The sequence below is a fragment of the Megachile rotundata genome, chromosome 16 (genome assembly GCF_050947335.1).
Source record: "Megachile rotundata isolate GNS110a chromosome 16, iyMegRotu1, whole genome shotgun sequence".
NCBI lineage: Eukaryota > Metazoa > Arthropoda > Insecta > Hymenoptera > Megachilidae > Megachile > Megachile rotundata.
Genome location: NC_134998.1, coordinates 8,948,047 through 8,967,564, shown reverse-complemented (window position 1 = coordinate 8,967,564; position 19,518 = coordinate 8,948,047). Strand labels below are relative to the sequence as shown.

At 38.4% G+C, this 19,518-nt stretch overlaps 1 protein-coding gene across 1 annotated transcript; it reads left to right on the top strand.

Annotated features, from left to right (window-relative positions):
• Positions 1-10,183: 10,183 nt before the first annotated feature.
• Positions 10,184-17,431, top strand: VAChT (Vesicular acetylcholine transporter). The gene is made up of 2 exons (XM_076541226.1): positions 10,184-10,323; positions 11,029-17,431. Exon 2 carries the CDS (start codon positions 11,165-11,167, stop codon positions 12,911-12,913), a length of 1,749 nt encoding a protein of 582 aa, XP_076397341.1. The 5' UTR covers positions 10,184-10,323; positions 11,029-11,164; the 3' UTR covers positions 12,914-17,431.
• Positions 17,432-19,518: the final 2,087 nt, after the last annotated feature.

The window sequence follows — 19,518 nt, the reverse complement described above, 5'->3', positions numbered from 1 at the left end:
ATAATTCTTGATAATTCTTGATAATTCTTGATATTTCATGATAATTCTTGATAATTCTTGATAATTCTTGATAATTTTTGACAATTCTTGATAATTCTTGATAATTCTTGATAGCTCTTAATAATTCTTGATAATTCTTGATAATTCTTGATAATTCTTGATAATTCTTGATAATTCTTGATAATTCTTGATAATTCTTAATAATTCTTGATAATTCTTGATAACTCTTGATAATTCTTGATAATTCTTGATAATTCTTAATATTTCATGATAATTCTTAATAATTCTTGATAATTCTTGATAACTCTTGATAATTCTTGAAAATTCTTAATAATTCTTGATAATTCTTGATAACTCTTGATAATTCTTGACAACTCTTGATAATTCTTGATAATTCTTGATAATTCTTGATAATTCTTGATATTTCATGATAATTCTTAATAATTCTTGATAATTCTTGATAACTCTTCATAATTCTTGATAATTCTTCATAATTCTTAATAATTCTTGATAATTCTTGATAATTCTTGATAATTCTTGATAATTCTTGATAATTCTTGATAATTCTTGATAATTCTTTACAACTCTTAATAATTCTTGATAATTCTTAATAATTCTTGGTAATTCTTGATAATTCTTGACAACTCTTAATAATTCTTGATAATTATTAATAGTATTAATAATATTTATAACAATGATAAAAACAGATAGTGTTAATAATCTTTTTACCAACTTAAAAAATATAAGTACTTAATAAACTTAAAAGATTTAAGCACTAAAATATTTTAAATTAACCTAAAAATGAAAAATTATTTTAATGAACCTAAAATTTAAATTCAATATAAACTTCCAAATCGAGTTCCCCCAGTTAATCTCTCAAATTAATTTCCCAATTTAGTTTAAATTCCATTCAATACCCCAGTCTTTGAGAATGTACTACCAAAGAAAATTTTCAATAGACCTTCGAAAAGGGGGAAAATAATAAAAAGACGAAAGTAAAAACCATTGTCTAGGACAAATGTCTCTTCGAACCTGCCAGAGACAGCATAACAAAGCTCCCTAAAATAAATTATTGTTCCAGTTTGTGCGTAACTCAGGGTTCCAGTGCCGTTTCCGTTCTCCAGCACCCCAGATCCATCACGGCGTACCTAATATAATATTCTAGGCAATTACAGTGTTTGCGGATCAAACAGAGGGACTCGTTTCATCTCCAACATAACTTTGACCCCTAGTTCGGTGCACCGTGAGCCACGGGGTTTCGTAGAGCGATCGGGGGTGGCTGAGAATCGCGCGGGTGGCACGAGGGATTCGATCATTTTATGTCTTCTAACGATTTGGTGGGAGAGGACACGTTTCTCTTTTGTTTTAAATATTTAGACGATGGGGGGAGTGGATGTGTGCGGTGTAATGTATAGATGTTAACCCATGTGTTGGCGTGAGATTCGAAGTAAAGGAAGCTTCGCATTGAATTTGGGAGTTTGGGAATTGGGGATTTGGAAATTGGGGAATTTGGGAATTCGGGGGTTGTGGAAATTTGGGAATTCGGGAATTTGGGGATTTGGAAATTGGGGGTTTTGAGAATTTGGGGATTTCGGAATTTGGGCTTTTGAGAATTTGGGGATTTCAGAATTTGGGGACTTGAGAATTTGGGGATTTCAGAATTTGGGAACTTGAGAATTTGAGGATTTCAGAATTTGGGGACTTGAGAGTTTGGAAATTTGGGAATTTGGGAATTTGTGAATTTGGGAATTTGGGAGATTGGGAATTTGAGAGTATGGGAATTTGAGAGAATGGGAACTTGAGAGTTTGGGAATTTGAGAGTTTGGAAATTTGAGAGTTTGGGAATTTGAGAGTTTGGAAATTTGAGAGTTTGGGAATTTGAGAGTTTGGAAATTTGAGAGTTTGGAAATTTGAGAGTATGGAAATTTGAGAGTTTGGAAATTTGAGAGTATGGAAATTTGAGAGTATGGGAATTTGAGAGTTTGGGAATTTGAGAGTTTGGGAATTTGAGAGCTTGGGAATTTGAGAGTTTGGAAATTTGAGAGTTTGGAAATTTGAGAGTTTGGAAATTTGAGAGTTTGGGAATTTGAGAGTTTGGAAATTTTGAAATTTGGAAATTTGAGAATTTTGGAATTTGGAAATTTAAAAGTTTGAGTAAAACCCACCCAAAATCCCTAGAACCTCTCCATCCCTTCACCTCCAAATCTCAACCTAACCTAAACAAACCCCAAAATTTGTTCAAAACCAAAATAATCTGAAGACTCGAACATCATAAAAGAAAAACATGTGAAACTTAATAGTTCCTTCATTAAACTTTCCTGTTCTCTGTTCACGAATAGCCTGTTTATGGACCATGCTAGGAATTTTCGTTCATAATCATCGAAGAAACACTTTTCTATGCAAAAGTACCTCGTGAATCGCTTTTCGTCTCAACGACTAATACAGCAAACGTTGCAAAAGGCCTCGTATCCTACGGATTGTTAGAAAGTCGGCTCGGTTCTGTAATTGAAATCGTGCGATTTACAAGTCAAATGCAGTCGTCACTTTGCCGTGTAAATTGCAGTTATCGTAATTGTAGGTTAGAAAGTGTTTTATTAAAATAATTGAAATCGTTTGAACTTCTTGTAGAAAGACTCTAAATAAACATTTACTCTTTCATTTTAATATTAACCAATACCTTCTTTTCACATAAATAATGATCCATCGTTTGCAAACACTTCATGCATATACTAGATTTATTTTCTGATCCTTTGCAATTAAACTTTGTCGAAAGACAACTTTCAAAAGAGACATTTAATTTAATACAATAACTTGAAATTATTTTGGAAAAATGTTTATCAATAGACATTGTTTAATATCGACATTTTTGAACAAATCCTATAGAACATATGTTATATGTCATGTTACATATGTGACATATGTGATAAACATAGTGAAAGGGACAATAATAGACATTATTAATAGAGAACCAAGTTTAACAGAGTTAATTCAACTTTTTAACTAGCAAATTTTAAAATTGCTGCAGACAGTAAAAATATCTTAGTAAGAGAATCTTATTGTGTGGAGGACATCATGGTGCACATGTTGTGGTGCAGCCTGTATAGTGCGTTAAGTGAACAGTGACGTCCCTACTGATCAAGGTACCCTGTCCTAAGTAACAGTTTACTTAGCCACCAATAACCACCAATTCTTTTTAATGATTAACCACAACATTTTTGTATGAAAGATATAAACAGATAAACATTACATACTTAAATAGGCTAACTCATTTATCATGACATACTCAGTGCATATTGAGTATGTAGGTTTAGTATATAGGTACATAGGTATATATCATTACATACTTAATAGGCTAACTAACAGGTTTTACAAGAGTAAAATTACTCTTCACAAGAGTGACGTTACTCTAACGTTTTACATTGGATAAAATAAAAGGTACATCGAGTTTACATATAACGAAGCACCTCTTTGCATTAATACACAATATTGGAAACATATAGAAATATATATTTTGTGAATTTTCTAAAAATGTAAATTATCAAAGTTAAAGTATATCTTTGGTCAAAATTTAATCATGAAGATCCCCCTTCCAACGCACTCATATGCATATTATAGAATTGTCACACATTGCAGCCCCGTTTGCGTGAAATAAGAAGCTTGCACTTACAGAGAAGCAACGTACAGTTTAGCCTAACTGTAAGAATGACTTAAGACTACCCTAAGGTTTAGACTATACTAAGATACCTAAGAGCACAGACTGCATTAATTTCAGATTGCACAGGTTTTTTTTAACAAAAACCCATCGATCAGCAAGATTCACTCAGACCCCCCATTTCTTTTCTAACAAGATTTCGCGAGAGATTTGGTGCGTCAGGTGAATTCGATCGTACAGAACCGAATTACACGGGCTGTTCGGTCCACGATTCGACCTGAAACGCTTCTTTTCTGAATCGCCTCGTTTTTTCTTCTTCTCCCCTGCCTTGCGGAATTTCGCACCGCGATACGTGACTCGACAACCCTCCGGAAGAAAGCAAAGGCGAGCCGTTTGAAAGTAAAACTACGAGCGTTTCACTACGTAGCTTGAATGTCTAAGCGAGTCTCAGATTCTCTTGTTCTGACGATGGACTCTGTATAGAACGTAAGTCTATGTTTTAGAAGGTTTTTGTGCAGGTGAGACGCTCTTTTATTTATCTTCTGAGGATAAAGAGTGAAAGAGGGAAAATTACCATATTTGATATTTTCCTAATTTCCATCTATGTAGTTTTTTAATTTCCTGATTATCATTTGATAATTTTGGTAGAGGGAATTTTTTAATTTTATGTGAATTTTAATTCCTAGATTTTGTATTTGATTTTTTAATTTCTCACATTCGATATTTTCCTAATTTTCATCTATGTAGTTTCCTAATTTCCTGATTATCATTTGATAATTTTGGTAAAGGGAATTTTTAAATTTTATGTGAATTTTAATTCCTAGATTTTGTATTTGATTTTTTAATTTCTCACATTCGATATTTTCTTAATTTCCCCTCATGTAATTTCCTAATTTCCACCCATACAGTTTCCTAATTTCCACCCACATAATTTCCTAACTTCCACCCATACAGGTCCCTAATTTCCATACATATAATTTCCTAATTTCCACCCACATAATTTCCTAACTTCCACCCATACAGGTCCCTAATTTCCATACATATAATTTCCTAATTTCCACCCATATAATTTCCTAATTTCCACTCACATAATTTCCTAATTTCCACCCATATAGTTTCCTAATTTCCACTCACATAATTTCCTAATTTCCACCCATATAGTTCCCTAATTTCCACTCACATAATTTCCTAATTTCCACCCATACAGTTCCCTAATTTCCTAATTTCCACCCATATAGTTCCTTAATTTCCACCCACATAATTTCCTAATTTCCACCCATTTAGTTCCCTAATTTCCACCAAAATAATTTCCTAATTTCCACCCACATAATTTCCTAATTTCCACCCACATAATTTCCTAATTTCCACCCATATAGTTCCCTAATTTCCACCCACATAATTTCCTAATTTCCACCCATATAGTTTCCCAATTTCCTGACTATCATTTGACAAATTTTATAGAGTGCTATTCCTAAATCCCCAAACCTCCATTTTTGCAATTTCTAAATCCCCAAATTTCCCATCTTCCAAAATCCCTCATTTCCCAATTTTCCAATGTTCCAATATCTGAATTTGCAAATTTCCTAATATCTCATTCCCCAAATCCCCAATTCTGTAATTTCCAATTCTCCAAACTCCCCATCCTCCAAAATTACAAATTTCCCAATCGAATCTCTTTCAAAATACTAAAATTCACTTTTTAATTTCCCACAGCTTTCCCTCTCCCCAAATCATACTAAATATGATTTAATATGGTAAATAGTAATTAGTAAATCATACTACAATAGTAATAGTAATTAAATCATACTAAATCATACTAATCATACTAAATCATACTAATCATACTAAATCATACTAATCATACTAAATCATACTAAATATGATTTAGTATAAATAGTAATTAATAAATCATACTAAATCATACTAAATCATACTAAATCATTACTAAATCATATTTATTACTAAATCATATTTAGTATGATTTACCAATTACTATTCACCATAACAGCAGCCCAAAAAATCTCCCAACCCACAGTAAACAAAATAAAAAAAAGAAGAAGCGTGGCAATATATCGCGAAGCAACTGTAGCGTCAAGGACACACCGCCATTTGTCAAGCAATTTCTGCAACACTGACAAACGACACAATACACTTGCTGGCTATTTAATTCGACAGCAATTAGATGCTCGATTCTTTATCTTTTGTATCTCCTTGTGTTCTCCTGTTAACGGCTTCCCTGAAACGTGACTTTCAAACTATGCGCATAAATCTCGCTATAATTACGCATTGTACCATTAACATCGTTAAACGTCGGTTTCTCAGCGTGATTTCACTCGAGATCCCGGTTATAAAACGTCCATAGTGCGCTGCTATTGGTGGCAGAGACACAAACGCTCTTCTTCGTCGATTTGCTCTCGATTGACCACCGCTTTACGGTCTTCGAACAACATTTAGTTCGACTTCTTATGACTTTTCCTTTTTTTTTGTTCTTTATTTATTCGGTGAATTTTGTCCCTTTATTTTTATTAGACAGTTTGCTCTTTCAAGTTTTTTTGGAATTTGAGGTTCTGGTTTTTTCAGTTTTGGCATTTTGCAATTTTTGGAATTTTGGGAATTTTTGGACTTGGTTGCAATTTTTAGATTTTTGGGAATTTTTAGACTTGGTTGCAATTTTTAGACTTTTGGGAATTTTTGGACTTGGTTGCAATTTTTGGAATTTTGGGAATTTTTGGACTTGGTTGCAATTTTTGGACTTTTGGGAATTTTTGGATTTGGTTGCAATTTTTGGAATTTTTGGACTTGGTTGCAATTTTTGGAATTTTGGGAATTTTTGGACTTGGTTGCAATTTTTTAATTTTATTGCAATTTGTTGACTCGGTTGTAATATTTGGACTTGGTTGCAATTTTTGAATTTTATTGCAATTTGTTGACTTGGTTGCAATTTTTGGACTTGGTTGTAATTTTTAAACTTGGTTGCAATTTTTTAGTTTTATTGCAATTTTTGGACTTGGTTGTAATTTTTAAACTTGGTTGCAATTTTTTAGTTTTATTGCAATTTTTGGACTTGGTTGTAATTTTTTGACTTGGCTGCAATTTTTGAATTTTATTGCAATTTGTTGACTTGATTGCAATTTTTGGACTTAGTTAGAATTTTTAGACTTGGTTGCAAATTCTTTAACTTTATTGCAATTTGTTGACTTGATTGCAATTTTTGGACTTGGCTGTAATTTTTAAACTTGGCTGCAATTTTTTAATTTTATTGCAACTTGTTGACTTGGTTGCAATTTTTGGACTTGGTTGTAATTTTTAAACTTGGCTGCAATTTTTGAATTTTATTGCAACTTGTTGACTTGGTTGCAATTTTTGGTCTTGGTTATAAGTTTTAGAGTTCGTTGCAATTTTTGAATTTTATTGTAATTTGTCGACTTGGTTGCAATTTTTGGACTTGGTTGCAATTTTTAGACTTGGCTGCAATTTTTGCACTTTGTTTCAACTTTTGGACTCAGACATTTTCAAATGATTAAACTTGCAAATTTTCAAAGACTTCCAAAAACTTGAGAACTTTAAAAATTCCCAATCTACAGATTGTCAACCCCCTGCACTATAAGTGCGTCACAAGACGCACTCATACTTCTCAATCAATTTTATTAATTTCCCAAATTTTGAACAAATTTCAATTCCAATTATTTGCACACTCCAATAAGTTGCATATCATTATTCAATTATCACGAACAGAAAATTATTAAACGCAGATGCTAATAATTATGAAACCTCACGAAACAAAAGCGACATCTCAAGGAAACTTCCGTGAGAATTTCGACGACTCTCCACGAAGACCGCCCCATCTGGAAACTTCCACGAGCGGAGTGCCGTGTGCTGTACAAGTCTCCGCCAGCCATATTTACAAATTTCAACAACTGAATCGATTTATTGAGATCTCGGTGCATATTTCTGAATCGAGATATAAAAACTCTTGACCCAATTTATCGATTCACTCGCTATGATATATTGCACCAGCGTACTAGGCAACCAGACATATTCCGGTTATTTATTTATACACGCTAGATATTTATTTTTGAATCGAACAAATTTGTATTTATAGTATGTTGGAAAAATAACAACACTCTTTAAATAAAAAGAAAAATTATTTTGGCAAAATTAATTTCTTTTATTCAAAATGTATTATGGAATATGTGTTAACCTAACCTAATCTACGTAAGCCTAAAATAGGTTATGCTTTTTTTAGTATACTAAAATGTATTCATTAACCTAACCTAATTTACCTAACCTTAAAATAGGTTATGTTTTTTTCAATATGCTCAAATGTCTTCATTGACCTAACCTAATCTACCTAACCCTAAAATATATTATGATTTTTTTAATATACTAAAATGTATTCATTGACCTAACCTAATCTACCTAACCTCAAAATAGGTTATGATTTTTTTAATATACTAAAATGTATTCATTGACCTAACCTAATCAATCTAACCCTACAATAGGTTATGCTTTTTTTAACATACTAAAATGTATTCATTAACTTAACCTAATTTACCTAACCTTAAAATAGGTTATGATTTTTTCAATATACTAAAATGTATTCATTGACCTAACCTAATCTATCTAACCCTAAAATAAGTTATGATTTTTTCAATATACTAAAATGTATTCATTGACCTAACCTAATAGGACTTTTAACAAGGTAATAGTACTTTTCCATTTCACCTCTCGCACCGCCATTTTGTCCTGCTCCTCTCATTCTGATACCTAAAATTGTAGATGAAACCTCTGAAGAATTCCAGAATCGATCTACCTCAAATATTCTTTAAAATCACAGGTGATATGAATATGACACTGTGTTCAATGACATCGCGTCATGATTTCTAAAAATTGTAGATGAAGTCTCTGAAGAATTCCATATTTAATCTACCTCGAATATTCTGTAGAAAGCTTTACGAACACCGTATGTCCGACATGCGCGTCATAATTTCCAAAAATTGTGAATAAAATCTGAAAAATTTGATCTACCTCGAAAAATATATATAAATGTAAACCAATGACGCGTCATGATCTCTGAAAATTTTAGATGAAACCTCTAAAAAATTCCAATCGATCTACCTCGAATATTCTGTAGAAAGTTATATGAACACCGTGTGTCCGACATACGCGTCATAATTTCCATAAATTATAAATAAAATCTCTGAAAAATTTGATCTACCCCGAAAGATCTATAGAAATGTAAACCAGTGACGCGTCATAATTTCCGAAAATTGCAGATGAAGTCTCTGAAGAATTCCATATTTAATCTACCTCGAATATTCTGTAGAAAGCTTTACGAACACCGTGTGTCCAACATACGCGTCACAATTTCCATAAATTATAAATAAAATCTCTGAAAAATTTGATCTACCCCGAAAGATCTATAGAAATGTAAACCAATGACGCGTCATAATTTCCGCAAATTGCAGATGAAGTCTCTGAAGAATTCCAATCGATCTACCTCGACTCTGAAGCCACATAAACACAGTATTTCTAAAAAATGCCTCACACCAAACAGAAAAATCGATGACCAGGAGATACAAGTACCTAGGAAGGTGGACTAACCTGCGGGCAATCGTCGGCCGTAAACGTGGGCCGGCGTTCACCGCGTTCGAGAAACCGTCTCAGGCGAGAGTAGTACAGGTGAAGCTCATATCGACCTGCCGCCAGAAATACCGCGCAGCATCGACCGTCGTCGTTATACCTGGTGTTCTTCCTCTTGCCCCGGGGCCATGCCACCCCTGAACCCTGTAGAACGAGCAGAAGTTAGCGGGGGTGTATGCGGATAGTTTGTACGCGATGGGTAGAGGGTTTGGGGGCTGACGCACAGCCACGGTGCCGTGGCCAATCCCTGGATCCTGGAAACCGCGGCTGCGCCCTGTCACAATTTCCTCCTCGGCCGCGGATCATGGGGACGGGAAGAGGGTGCCGTACAACACGGTGGCGGGGAGGACTTCGAGGGCAGACGTTCCAAAGCCATCCGAACGGAGAGACACGCCGAGACACCCCTGCCATCGGGAGCCCTTCGGTCTCAGTAAGTAACTTCAATGACGTTACTGCTTCTTCCTCTTCGCCGTCTCGTCGCGAATTTCGATCGTTGTCCAAATTGAAAGGGTGTCTATCGATTTCTGAATCGAACGTCGGATCGGTTACGTAACCCCGGGTGCAAACGGAGTTTATTTCCAGAGACTTTTCACGGAATAATAGAGAAAGCAAATGATACGTTGGGAATAGCCTGGTCAACGGCAAATTGCCTTGGGAAGTCACGCATGTGGATAAAATATAGTCTGTTCTTCAAATGTAACGCGATATAGATAGCCGCAAAAGGGATAAATATAGATCGAACACGCGGCATAAGATAATGGTCGAAGTTCCGAGATGTTCGCTTTAGTTTTTCTGATCGTAGCCTGATTTAGAAATACCGGATGGTGTTTCAGGCTCGGTTGCGAATTCGGCTGAAAAGGTGGAGGGCCCAGGGACGCAAGAGGCGAAGGAGTCGGTAAACGACTCAAAGGACCAGGAGAGACCGGACGTGTCGTCAACATTGAGTAATCTGTTTGCCGGACTTCCGACTTTGGCGGGTCCCCAACGCCTCGCCAACTCCCTCAGGCAGAAATTCGCCAATAACTCTGGTAAGTTGACGAGTCCCCTTTCTGGCGTTCCCCTCGTCCTGCGCGTACAAGCCCGTAGTCCCGTAGAGGTTCGTTACGATCGTTGACGAGGTTACGGTTCCCTGCGCGTCGACCAGTCATCGTAATTAATAAACGAGGGCGCCTCGCAGGGCCGTCGGTTCCGCCAACGATCGTTCCAGGGAAATAATTCGATCGTCCGCGATTAACAGTCGACGTTGCCGAATTGGTCGTCTGAATAATTAGCGCGAGTTCATAGAGTAAAGCCGTACGCTATACGTCGACCTTCACCCTCGTTTCGCCGGTGTTTTTATCTCTCGTAACACGATACGCGACCAGCCAGACATAGGTAGCTAGGGGTACAGATCGTGCCGCCTTATCGAGGGGGAGCCTCCACCCGGTGTCATGTTCGCTTCTATACCCGCTAGAAAGAACCGAGGAATCGCGGTGTGTCGTATCGCGTGGTCGGGAGTGAAAAGCCTTCGTTGGACGAGGTCTTCGAGGTGCGGACGCAAGAGAGGTCGCGTCGGGGTGGGATGAGAACCGGTAAGCGCCGATCAGGCCGGGTCAGGGCTCCCCTTTCTCGTTGGCCCACCGTTCAAAAAAAAGAGAAACGATCCCGGAGATAGCAGCTTAGCGACGAAAGAAACGCAACGGTCGTGTCAGGGTTTCGGGAGCTAACCGTGCCAACTCGGTGATCTGTTGTAGGTTATCCCCGGCCTGGCCTGATGCGCGCCGCCCCAATCGCGACGATCTCTTCGTCACGGTCGCTCCCAAGGTCGCACAAGATCGCGTTTAGTTTACCGCATTAGATCCTGGAAGATCCGTCGTAAAAGCGAGCAACATGACGAGCATACCGATATTCAACATCGACCTGAACGAGCTCAAGGAGCTCATCTGGACGAAAGTGCAGGAGCCGAAGGCTCAACGCAAACTAGTCCTAGTCATTGTCTCGATAGCCCTGCTGCTAGATAACATGTTGTACATGGTGATCGTACCGATCATACCCGACTACTTGAAGTACGTCGGTGCGTTCGACGACGACGACGAAGATTCGAAAAACACTACGGCGGCGCCCGGTCATCACGGTCAAGACTCAGCCACGGGGGTGCTGTTCGCGTCGAAGGCCATCGTTCAGTTGATGGTGAACCCGTTCTCCGGTGCTCTGATCGACAGAATCGGTTACGACATACCCATGATGATAGGACTGTGCATAATGTTCCTGTCGACGGCCGTGTTCGCCTGTGGCCGAAGTTACGGCGTGTTGTTCTTCGCCAGGAGTCTCCAGGGAGTAGGCTCCGCGTTCGCGGACACTAGCGGCCTGGCGATGATAGCCGATCGCTACACGGAGGAAGCGGAACGTTCGAAGGCCCTCGGTATCGCGTTGGCCTTCATCAGTTTCGGTTGTCTAGTGGCACCTCCGTTCGGCGGGGCGCTGTATCAGTTCGCGGGCAAGGAGGTGCCCTTTCTGATCCTCGCGTTCATCAGTCTGGCGGACGGCTTCATGTTGCTGTTGGTGATGAAGCCGCTGAAGGAGCAGATGAAGGAGAGTCAGCAGGAGCGAGCACCGACCATACCCATCTGGCGGTTGCTGATGGATCCCTACATCGCCGTGTGCGCGGGAGCCTTGATGATGTCGAACGTCGCGCTGGCCTTTCTGGAGCCCACCATCTCGTTGTGGATGGAGGACAACATCACCCGCGATAACTGGAAGATGGGGATGATCTGGCTGCCGGCGTTCTTCCCGCACGTGTTCGGCGTGATGATCACCGTCAAGATGGCCAAACAGTACCCTCAGCACCAGTGGCTGATGGCCGCCTCCGGCCTCGCGTTAGAAGGCCTATGTTGCTTCATAATACCCTTCTGCACAGGGTACAAGGGTCTCATGGTGCCCCTGTGCGGCATCTGCTTCGGCATAGCGCTCATCGACACCGCCCTGCTGCCCACTCTGGGCTACCTGGTAGACGTGAGATACGTCTCCGTCTACGGCAGCATCTACGCCATCGCCGACATCTCGTACAGCGTGGCGTACGCGGTGGGTCCCATAATAGCTGGCGGCGTGGTGGAGGCCATCGGCTTCACCGCCCTCAACATCGGCATAGCCTTCTCGAACCTGATGTACGCGCCTGTTCTCATGTACCTGAGACACATCTACGACTTCAAGCCCTTCCAGGACGAGGCGGACGTCCTCATGCAGGACCCGCCCGACAAGGAGTACCAGACGTACGTGCTGCAGGAGCAGAGACCGCTCGCGGGCGAGGTGGGCAACCACCTGAACCAGACGCGCATGGAGACGAGTCTGGACCAAGGCTACGATCAGAACTATCAAGGAGGGCAGAATTACGATCAGAGCGGATACGGGCAGAACGTCAGTGCCGCCGGGTACACTCAGGCCTCGACTGGTTATGAACAGCCGCCCATGTACGACCAGCAGACCAACTACGGTCAACAGAACATGGGCTACGGGCAACAGAGGACTAGTTACGGGCAGGAGGCCCAGACGGCGGGTCAGATGGACGTGAATCCCTTCAGAAGACCCAACGCCGACCAGCAAGCTGGTGATAGTAATCCCTTTAGACAAGGAATGTACTAACGCGCCACCTGAAACTGTGCACACCGGGTATTCGAACGAATATCAAACAGTCTTCGAGATAGGCTTCCACTTATCAGGAATATTTACGTACGACGTTCCTCTGGTGATCAACGAGTGACGGTGTTTTGGAGGTTATGTTCACTTCTTACAGAATTTTTTTCTGAAACGTTAGTGTTGCTTGTATTTTCTTTTGTAACGGAAGAACCTGTGGTATTGCGTTATGGGATTTATTTCTTAGTCCTCTGGATTTTTGGAGTTGTGTTTAGTGTACCGGTTTCATTGAAACTTCTGAAGGAACGCGTCCGTGAAGGAAACTTTAATCGTTGAGAGTCGAAGTTGAAGAGAGTGAAGAGTGAGGAGAGAAAAGTTCGTTCGCCATCTGACGGACTCGGAGGGAAAGAACCTAATCGCGGCGGAGGCTTCTTCTCAGCAAAGACCTCCGCTCGCGACTTGCCAGACACCGGCAATCTTTCGTTTTTATCCGTTTCGTTTGCGTTTCATTGCTGAACCGAAGTACCATATCACTAATTAAGGCGTCGATATAGCTGTTGAAGCTTTCGTATAAGTATGGTTGCTGAGGAGATACAGTGCGGTCGTAAATTAACAAAGATCTGTGAAACCTCCAGAATGTCCACAAAAACCTTAATCTTAAAGCCTTAAAATTTGAAAAACCCCAAACAATTAAAAATTAAAAAAAATGTCAAGGTCCCAATTTTACGACCGCGCTATATCTCCGCAGCCGACTAATTGTATAGAAAATGTGTACGGCAACGAACTTCTCTTTCGGCCGTGACAAGTTGCGACTACCGTGTAAACATATCATTGTTTGATTTCATCTACCGTTGTTGATAGTTGACTTTAGTCATCCATAGTAAAGGTTGAACGAAATGTCGTTTTTTAACCAGTTCTAATAAAAATATAACCTCGAATTACTGAAGTACACTAAAAATTTTACATTTCTCATAGATATAGTCTCGACTTTGATATAGCGAGGTCGTAAATCTCTCAAGATATAGCGTAGTCGTAAATCCTTACCGAGGTATATGTTTATTAGAATGAATCTACGTTGAAACTAACGATATTTCGTTGTGGGACAACCAGTATATGAGACGTTGAGTTGTATCGGTTACGTTGTATCGTTTGAATTGGGATTTTATACAGTTTGATATTTATAATTCACTATTTAGTCGCGAGTTCCATACGCATCTGTTTAGCCGGCTTCGGACATGAAGCGATACCCTTGTAACTAGATAAGTACGTTGAGCCCTACATATCTGTATTTTTATGAACCTAGTTTTCTATGTAGCCAGGGGAAATTCTGTTCGTTCGGTTGGTCGTGGAAAATTGTGCAATACTTAGGTAAATACATAGGACATGTATATTTCTATATGTATGTACATAACCTATACGCATACGAACTATGTGCCAGCGACCCGCAACAATGAGCTTCACGAGTTCCGAAGCTGTCACACACAAGGAAACACTGTTCAACGAAAAAGTAGCGTTAAAAGTTCTCTTTCTTTCGAACGTCGAACGATAAAAATTTTAAGAAACGTCTTAGCTTTGCAAACGTTCATTTGCAAGGCTTGTCTTTGCGCTGCTCGATGTTTGACGTCGTTCTGTGAGGAAATAAACTCGTGAACAAAGTTGCTGGAAAGGTGTGCGCGATTCAAAGATTTCTGGACAACCGAAAGGAGCACAGAGGCCCGAATATGTCCACGATGTGTCGTGTTGGGGCAAAGGTTGCAGAGACGCTGAAATGTAATTCAATTTTAATAAAAAAGTATGGTGCTGTGTTTCTATAAGTAGAATCAGATTATACGCGTTAAAATAAAACGAAAAGTCTTATGGCGTTTTGCGGTACGAGGCTTCGTTCTCGAGATATAAGTAATTGAAGATTGAGAGAACCTGCGCGCGCATCAGCTGTTCGGCGCCAAATTCAAACGCTCTGCATACAATCGCTCGTATCTCGGAAACGGTGCAACGGATCGCAAAACGGTAAAGAACTTTTCGATTCGTTCGTGTGTAAAGAGTTAATTGCGATGGTGTACATTTTGAAGCCTAGCTGTTTAGAAAAACTAAGGAGAAGTGTGTTCTACTTTGACCAAAAGATCTTTGATTATAATTTATGGCAACCTTTGTATAAAACCTGACAATTTACGATGAATCAAGGAATCTTCTGGGCTCTGATAGTGTCCTTCGAAATTATCGCGAGTGCTTTGAGTTTACAGTGCCTGAACTCTTCAAGTTTGTATCCCTTCCCTATAGTACAGTGGCGAGATTCGATCTTAGGTACGTACACCGACGGGCACGTTGGGCTTTCTAGGGAAAATGGCGACGTAACTCTAGAAACTGAACCGTGGGTTTAGTGACAAGCTTTAGGGGAAATATGAGATATACTAGATGCTTGAGGGTTTCCCAGGTGAACTAGGGATAACTAGGGACTCTAGAGAACTTGGGACGAGTTAGGTGCCCTTTCCAGTGTTCCAAATTTAAATCTTCTAAATTCCCTAGGTTCTCACATCACCTAAGTTCCTTTCGTTCCTCAAATTTGAAGATCCCTAGGACTTTTGCGTGAATTCCTAAACCCCCTAGATCCCATAAGTTCCAACAAACCTTACAACTTAGAGTTCTCTCCAGAAATCTTGAAAGTCCCTAGATTTCTGTAGTTCATAAAAAATGAATATGACAGTAAGTGGTGAAAGTTGTTTCCCCTAAGTTGCCATTTTCCCTAGGGAAGTCTAGAGTGCACGCGAGTACCTATATCGCAAATTATATCACAACTATACATATACATATATAAATATATATATACCCACGTATACGTATTATCGCGTAACACTCGTAGCTTCTTTTGTCTCTTGTAAATACGTTCTATCCGCGAGTTATAAGGAGAAGTAAATGAACAGTGATCTCTTCGTTTTTCCAATACGAGGGACCTGCGTATACATACATCTTATCTATATGTATTATACCGTTTGTGTGTGGTGCGATTTAGATTATAAACACGCACGAGGACAAAATGGAGGACGACAAAGAGAAATATAATATTCGCAACGAAAATCGAGAAAATGTTTCGGGAAATGAGAATATAAGTTAGGGTTATGCAAAAGTATTGATTACTCGGTGATTTAATGGCGATTAGAAAAATAATTTTTAGGTTATACACTTTTTATTTGTTTTCGAAGATTTTCTAACCTCGAAGGACGAAATGGCGGGAATTTCAAAAAGGGTTCTTTTGCTTTTAAGTTATATGACACTTTTTATTTGTTTTCGAAGATTTTCTAACCTCGAAGGACGAAAAGGCGGGAATTTCAAAAGTGTTCTTTTGCTTTTAAGTTATATGACACTTTTTATTTGTTTTCGAAGATTTCCTAACCTCAAAAAAAGGCGGGAATTTCAAAAAGTGTCCTAAAACTATTGCTTTTAAGTTACACAACACTTTTTGTTTGTTCCAAAAGATTTCCTAACCTGAAAAAAGGCGGGAATTTCAAAAAGCGTCCTAAAATTTTTGCTTTTAAGTTACACAACACTTTTTATTTGTTCTTGAAGATTTCCTAACGTCAAAAAAGGTGGGAATTTCAAAAAGTGTCCTAAAATTTTTGCTTTTAAGTTATACAACACTTTTTGTTTGTTCCAAAAGATTTCCTAACCTCAAAAAAAGGCGGGAATTTCAAAAAGTGTCCTAAAATTTTTGCTATTAAGTTACATAACACTTTTTATTTATTCTCAAAGATTTCCTAACCTCAAAAAAGGCGGGAATTTCAAAAGTGTCTCAAAACTTTTGCATAAATCTAACGATTCCCTATATCAGGTTATGTTTTCTTTATCAGAACTCTATGGAATTACAAAATTGTACGGGAGTATTTGTATCGAGAAACGAAACAAGATTTTCCATTTCGTGACAGTATGTTTTGCGCTTTCAACGAAGCTTACCGCAGTTTTCTGTTTAACCGCTGTGTTTTTGCTCAAAATATAACTACAAAGTACAGTATTATCAAGAAAACAGACTTTATCCTTGCGTCGATCTGATACAAAGAACCCTCGAAATTGGTATCGGTACTGTTCAAATGACAAAATTGAAAACACCAGCACTACGTGCATATACACGAAACCAGAGAAGCACAGGGCATACACTGACAAATATATATGCATGACACAGTCTGTCGAACTTTCGATTGGTCTAATTAGAAATAATTCTGAAATTGTTTTAAAAAACGCCTACTCGAAAATTCATTTGTATTCAACGTGATTCGAATAGTGCTAGATATTTGTTTGTCCGAAACGAGAGTACAGGTTAACCTAACCTCTTCGCGCGAAGGTGTAGAAAGTTCGACAGACTGTGTTTTCTATAGGCGAAATAAAAGGACACTCGAAATGATGGCATACACAAATGAACACGCATGTATGTATGTATATTTAATGAAATCAAGTACCGAACTGCGTATATACTTAAAACCTACAATACTGTAATGTTGTTGAACCGGTTATTAAAGATGTCATTGTTACCGAAGGATATCACCAGTTGTATTCTATTTAATAATCCGACCAGCAATAGACTTGTTATATAACCAGTACGTAACTATAATATTATGGAGGAGTTATTTTCGTTTCGTGTCTACAGCCTTTCAGGCTGATTTAGAAATTTAGGGATTTTCGTTGCAGAGGTCTGGGGAGCGGAGGTTAGAAATATAGGGACTTTTGGGATGTATAGATATTTTCAAGTTTAGTTATTTTTTTTTGGGTGTTGAATAGTGGAACTTTCTAATTTTTTAGTATTGAAGTTTCCCAAATTTCTAGTTTAATTTTAGTAATTTTTCTATTTTTAAGATTCGTGAAATTTTCCGAATTCCCTAAGGTTTTTAAATTTCCTATTTCTTAATTTTAGTAATTTCCTTATTTTCGAATGTTCCAACTTGTCAAAACTCTCCAAATTCCCTAGATTTTTTAAACTTATTAATTTTAGTAATTTCTCAATCTTTCAATGTGCCAAATTCCCCAAATTCCCTAGATTTCACAAATTTTCAGTTCCTTGATTTTAGTGATTTCCCAATCTCCCAACGTTCGAAACTTCCTAAATTTTCTAAATTCCCTAGATTTCCCAAACTCTCAAATACCCAAATTTCCAAATTCTCTAGTCCCCAAATTCTCAAAACCCTAAATTCTCAAGTCCCCAAATTCTCAAATTCCCAAATTCTGAGATCCCTAAATTCTCAAATCCCCAAATTCTCAAGATTCCAAATTCTGAAATTCCCAAATTCTCAAATCCCCAAATTCTCAAAACCATAAATTCTTAAATCCCCAAATTCTCAAGACCCCAAATTTTGAAATTCCCAAATTCTTAAAACCCTAAATTCTCAAGTCCCCAAATCCTCAAATCCCTAAATTCTCAAATCCCTAAATTCTCAAATCCCCAAATTCTCAAATCCCCAAATTCTCAAATCCCCAAATTCTCAAATCCCCAAATTCTCAAATCCCCAAATTCTGAAATCCCCAAATTCTGAAATCCCCAAATTCTGAAATCCCTGAATTCTCAAATCCCCGAATTCTCAAATCCCCAAATTCTCAAATCCCCAAATTCTCAAATCCCCAAATTCTCAAATCCCCAAATTCTCAAATCCCCAAATTCTCAAATCCCTAAATTCTGAAATCCCCAAATTCTCAAAACCCCAAATTCCCAAACTCCCCAAATTCTCCAAAATTTCCTAAATTTCCAAAATTCCCTAAATTCCTCAAGTTTCTTAATTTCATCAATTCCCCACTCTCCCAATATTCCAAACTCCCCAAATTCCCTAGATTTCCCTATTTCAGAGAAACCCCATTCCATAGCTGTCATATGAAATGAAATTTCATAAAAACTATCCAAATATTCCCTGAAAAGAAACAAGTACAGTCCAGTGTCCCGCAAACTGAGAACCCCTGAGTTACCGATTGTCCCGAATATAATACAAGGCTTAAACAGTCTTTGTAAACTGGTAAAAATAGCCAGGCGGAATTCGGGCCTAATGAAAAAGCGAGTACAAAGCAAACGGACGTAGGAGGGTGACTAGAACGCATTGATGGGATGTCTGCGGGGCCCAGTGTCAACCTAACCCCATCAAAGTGTAATAATATTTATATTAGGGCGCGTCTGAGAGGGTAGAGACATCGTTGGGGTTGGAGAACCATGCGATGGGGTGGCATGCTACCCATGGATGTCCTGGAAACTCCCCGATACGTTACCGCCGCTCGTTTACTATTCCAGATATCGATCTAGCTGGTAATTAGATTTGAATAATGTCGATAGTTGTCGCACGAGCCTGATATCGATCGTTTTCACCTGTCAACCTGTTACTTTGCGGTTCGTTTGCGCACATAACCTCCTTTTCACGTATAATACTTAGGGGTTCTTTATTTGTCTTCTTTTCTTAACCTTATTTTTATTGTGACATTTTGATCTTGATGACATAACCTCAATTTTAATGTTTGATACATTGTTGGTATAATTTATGATTTTGCAGACATAATCTCATTTTTTGTATTAGATAAATTGTTCACATGATTTTGATTTTGTTAACATAACCTCACTTTTAGTATTAGATAAATTGTAGCTATAATTTATGATT

Coding starts and splice junctions, on each gene's coding strand:
- VAChT (XM_076541226.1), top strand. CDS start 11,165: ATGACGAGCATACCGATATTCAACATCGACCTGAACGAGCTCAAGGAG.